Below are 4184 nucleotides of genomic sequence, written 5' to 3'. Positions count from 1 at the left end.
CCGTAATAAATCAATTATGTTCCTTGAACGGCTGCATTTACATCAATAATATCTAATTCTAAATAATAAGGCATTAAATTTTCTTCAAACGTTCAGTTGTGGTCTGAATACCTGTCCTTATACTATATATCTTGTTGTAAATAAAAAAGTAAAACACATTCGTATCAGCCTTGCACGTGGTAGGTAAGCGGAGTGGCCATTAAACGACTGGTGAAACATCGTGAAGAAAGGTCGGGCCTGTAGCCTATATACTATCTGAAAAGAGATGAGTGAAGTGTCAGAACCAGACGGAGAGACCGAGGCCGCTGTAGAGGTAACTCTCGTTCCAAAAAGAGGAGGAACCTCCGTTATTTGGAACTGGTTCGGTTTTAAATCATCCGACACGGAGCAAACTTCAGTAATATGCAAGGTTTGCCGCCGTGTTGTGACAGCAAGAGGTGGAAACACAAGCAACCTGTTTCATCATTTAAAAACACGCACGCCCGTGAATATGAAGAGGCAACCCGGGCCAAAACGAGCGCAAGTGGGACCAGCAGCACCAGCGGAGCGCGTCCCAAGACTACACAGCTTTCACTGCAGGCATCGTTTACTGCTGCTACACCTTACGACAAGAGTAGTAAGAAATGGAAAGATATTACCAGGGCAATTGCGCTATATATTGCAAAGGACATGGTGCCCATTCAAACCATAGAGAGAGATGGCTTCAGACATGTGGTTCACACTCTGGACTCAAGATACGAGCTGCCTGGTCGGAAATTTTTTAGCCAGAAGTGTCTGCCAGAGCTGTACACGGACAGAGTCATGAACGAAATTCGCCACCTTGAAGCCTACTCGGCCACTACTGATTTATGGTCCAGCCGAACTACTGAGCCATACATTAGCCTCACCATCCACTTCATTGACGATGACTGGAAGTTGCGCAGCAGATGCCTACAGACCGCCTTCTTCCCCGAAGACCACACCGGAGCAATAATTGCGTTAGGACTGAAGGATGCACTTTCCGCCTGGGGCTTGGATGAAGCGCGTCTGGTGTGCATGACGACTGACAGCGGTGCAAACATGGTGCGCGCTCTGGAAATCAATAAATGGACGAGACTCGCATGTTTTGGACACAGACTGCACAACGCTATTGGTAAGTTACACTTTCTAAACCTAACATTTTATATTCAGAAAATTTGTCAAGTCCTTTTCTGTTTGTATTAAAAAAAGAAAACAAAAACAAATTTAAGGCCACCACATTAGTATTGTATTTTTCATTGTTAGTATTGTTTAGCCGTGATTTCTCTGGGGACCGGATCAGAAAGTAAAAAAAAAACATAAATATAAAATTCAATTATCATCAGATTATATGAAAAATATTATTAAAAATATGTACAATATAAATGTATTTAAAATGAAAAAGCTGTACTATTTGTGCAGGAATGTGCAAACTATTGACCAACATACATACAACATGGCCTATTAGATTTGTAATAGCCTAATGTTCAGTGTGTCCATACAATAAATACTTATGCTGCTCTACAGTTAATGGTTTATTACGTTTTTCAACTATGATAACCTACTTTTCCCACTTATGCTAATATTTTTATCCGTTCTTTTTACTTCCCAGAGAGGAGTGTCCAACATGATGCTCGAGTTGCACGGGCCACAGGTATGTGCAAAAAAGTGGTCAGCACATTCTCCTACAGCTGGAAAAAGAAGAATGCCCTGACCAGTGCACAGAGAGAGCTGAACCTGCCCCCCCACAAGCTGATCACAGAATCGCCAACAAGGTGGGGGTCCCGTGTCAAAATGATGGAAAGGGTGTTGGAGCAGGAGAAGGCCATCACTCAAGTCCTGGCAGCAGACCAAAAGTCACGCCACCTTCTACCCACCTGGCAAGACATTGATGTGTTGGAGGCCATAACCAAAGCACTGAAGCCTCTGCAAGATTTTACAGATGCCCTGTCAGGAGAGGAGTATGTTAGTGTCTCCTATGTTAAGCCAGTCCTCCATCTACTCAATACAAACATTTTGAAGCCTGAAGAAGACAAAGCAGGACTGTGCGAGGACATCAAGAAGAGGGTCTTGGATTATTTGAATGAAAAATACAAAGATCCTGCCACTGATGAGCTGCTCACCATGGCAACATTCCTGGACCCACGGTTCAAGACCACCTACATGTCACCTGAAAAGTTGGAGGAAGTGAGGAGCAGAGTAGCTACAGAAACCAAAGCACTGGAGGAGAAGACAGCCACAGGTGCCTCTTCCACAGAGGACCAAAGCGAGAGGGAAACTAGCACTGCTCCTGTACAACTGAAAAAGCCCAAACACAGCCTGGGCAGTTTCTTCAAAAAGTGTAGCAGTGCACCACCAAAGCAGCAGGGCATTGACATGGAGCTAGATGGCTACCTGCTGATGGTGACGGCTGACAGTGACTCTGATCCACTGGAGTGGTGGCGTCTCCAATGTTCCCACTTCCCGCGCATTAGCCGTCTGGCAAAAAAATACTTATGCATCCCAGCCACAAGCTCACCCTCCGAGCGTGCATTCAGCACAGGGGGCAATATTGTAACAAGCTCCAGGGCATCACTGAAGCCAGAAAATGTTGACAGGTTGGTGTTCCTGGCAAAGAACTTGAATGTCTAGTTTCATCAGAGTTCAGATGAAGAGAGAGTTAGTTTTTGAGAAAAGTACACATTATTACACTGTTCTTGTGTTATTACACTGCTAATTTTTGTTTTGTTGTACACTGTTAAGTAAGATCTTTAGGTTTTTTGCAAAATAAATGTTGAGAATGCATAATACTCTCCCATGTCTCTTTTTGATAAGGATACCTACCATTTACTTATTATATTATAAAAATATTAACTTTATTCACATACTAAAGAGACAGGACAGGCTACTCCTCCAAAAATGTACCAAAAAAAAGTTATACCGTGATATTATACCGTCATCGTTCAAAAGATGAAAAATACCGTGATATTAATTTTAGGTCATATCGCCCACCCCTAGTCTGAGCACAGATGGAGCAAGAGACATGGTGGGACATCGCAACGAAGTCGTTGCGCGCGTAAAAACACCTGCGCCGCTCATGAGCTCTGTCCACTGCAGTTTACATCGGGAGGCGCTAGCTACCAAAAAGATGCCCACAGATCTCAGATGCGTCTTGGATGAGGCTGTTAAAATCGTCAATTTCATAAAGACTAGGCCCCTTCAGTCACGTCTGTTTCGACTACTCTGTGAAGAAATGGGAAGTGACCATGTTCAGCTTCTGTTACACACTGAGGTACGATGGCTTTCACGAGGCAGGGTGCTTACTCGTCTATTTGAATTACGCAACGAAGCACGGATTTTTTTATCTGACTCAAATTTTCCCCTTTCAGACCGCCTCAGTGATTTCGAGTGGCTTGCAAAATTGTCCTACCTTTCTGATATTTTCAATCACCTAAATGGTGTGAACTTCAGGGCAAATCAGTGACAGCGTTTCAAGTCCAAAATAAAATCGAAGCCACAATAAAGAAACTGGACATTTGGGCCGGACGAATTCGCAAATCAAACTCTGAATCGTTTGAAAATTTGTCACATCTTTTGACAGAAGAAGCCATGAGCTTACCCACCTTGGTTAAAAAGCTGATTGAGGAGCATCTCCAAGGACTGAAGAGCCAGTTGCGTGACTACTTTCCATCTCCAGATGCTCAGGTTGCCTGGATGGAAAATCCTTTTGCAAACTTGTGTGAGGGAGCCGTCACAAGTTTAAGTGCAAAAGAGCACGACAGCCTCATTGACATGTCTTGTGACAGTGCTTTAAAATTGACGTTTTCTCAAAAAACATTGACGGATTTCTGGATTCATACATTCTCCGAGTATCCTGATCTTTCTGACAAAGCTCTTAAGTTTTTGATGCCATTTCCGACAACATACTTATGTGAAGCAGGATTTTCTGCATTGGTGGCACTCAAGACAAAATACCGGAATAAGCTTAACGTCGAGCCTGATCTCCGCTTGCAACTTTCTTCCCTTCAGCCCGACATACAGCGCTTAGTTAATGCTAAACAACACCAACCTTCGCATTAGGTGAGTGACAAAGATTGTTGTTTATAGTTTCATGTCTAATTGTCTTGTAAACAAGTTGAGATTTTTTTTTGTGCATGTTATCCATTTAGCTAAATTTGTTTCATGGTTGTTGTTTTAAATTTATTTAC

General features: G+C 42.9%; 1 protein-coding gene across 1 annotated transcript; it reads left to right on the top strand.

Annotated features, from left to right (window-relative positions):
* Positions 1 to 402: 402 nt before the first annotated feature.
* Positions 403 to 2902, top strand: LOC127162042 (E3 SUMO-protein ligase ZBED1). The gene is made up of 2 exons (XM_051104815.1): positions 403 to 1132; positions 1610 to 2902. The coding sequence occupies exons 1-2, from the start codon at positions 403 to 405 to the stop codon at positions 2626 to 2628; spliced, it is 1749 nt and encodes a 582-aa protein (XP_050960772.1). The 3' UTR covers positions 2629 to 2902.
* Positions 2903 to 4184: the final 1282 nt, after the last annotated feature.

Source organism: Labeo rohita, unplaced genomic scaffold, assembly GCF_022985175.1.
Source record: "Labeo rohita strain BAU-BD-2019 unplaced genomic scaffold, IGBB_LRoh.1.0 scaffold_818, whole genome shotgun sequence".
Taxonomy (NCBI): Eukaryota; Metazoa; Chordata; class Actinopteri; order Cypriniformes; family Cyprinidae; genus Labeo; species Labeo rohita.
Note: the sequence above shows the minus strand (reverse complement) of the source record. Positions and strands in the feature narration are given on the sequence as shown.

Excerpts from the sequence above, each read along its gene's own strand:
- LOC127162042 (XM_051104815.1), top strand. The coding sequence starts at position 403 with ATGCAAGGTTTGCCGCCGTGTTGTGACAGCAAGAGGTGGAAACACAAG. Across the intron at positions 1,133-1,609 it reads CAGACTGCACAACGCTATTG|AGAGGAGTGTCCAACATGAT; the intron begins GTAAGTTACACT and ends TTTACTTCCCAG.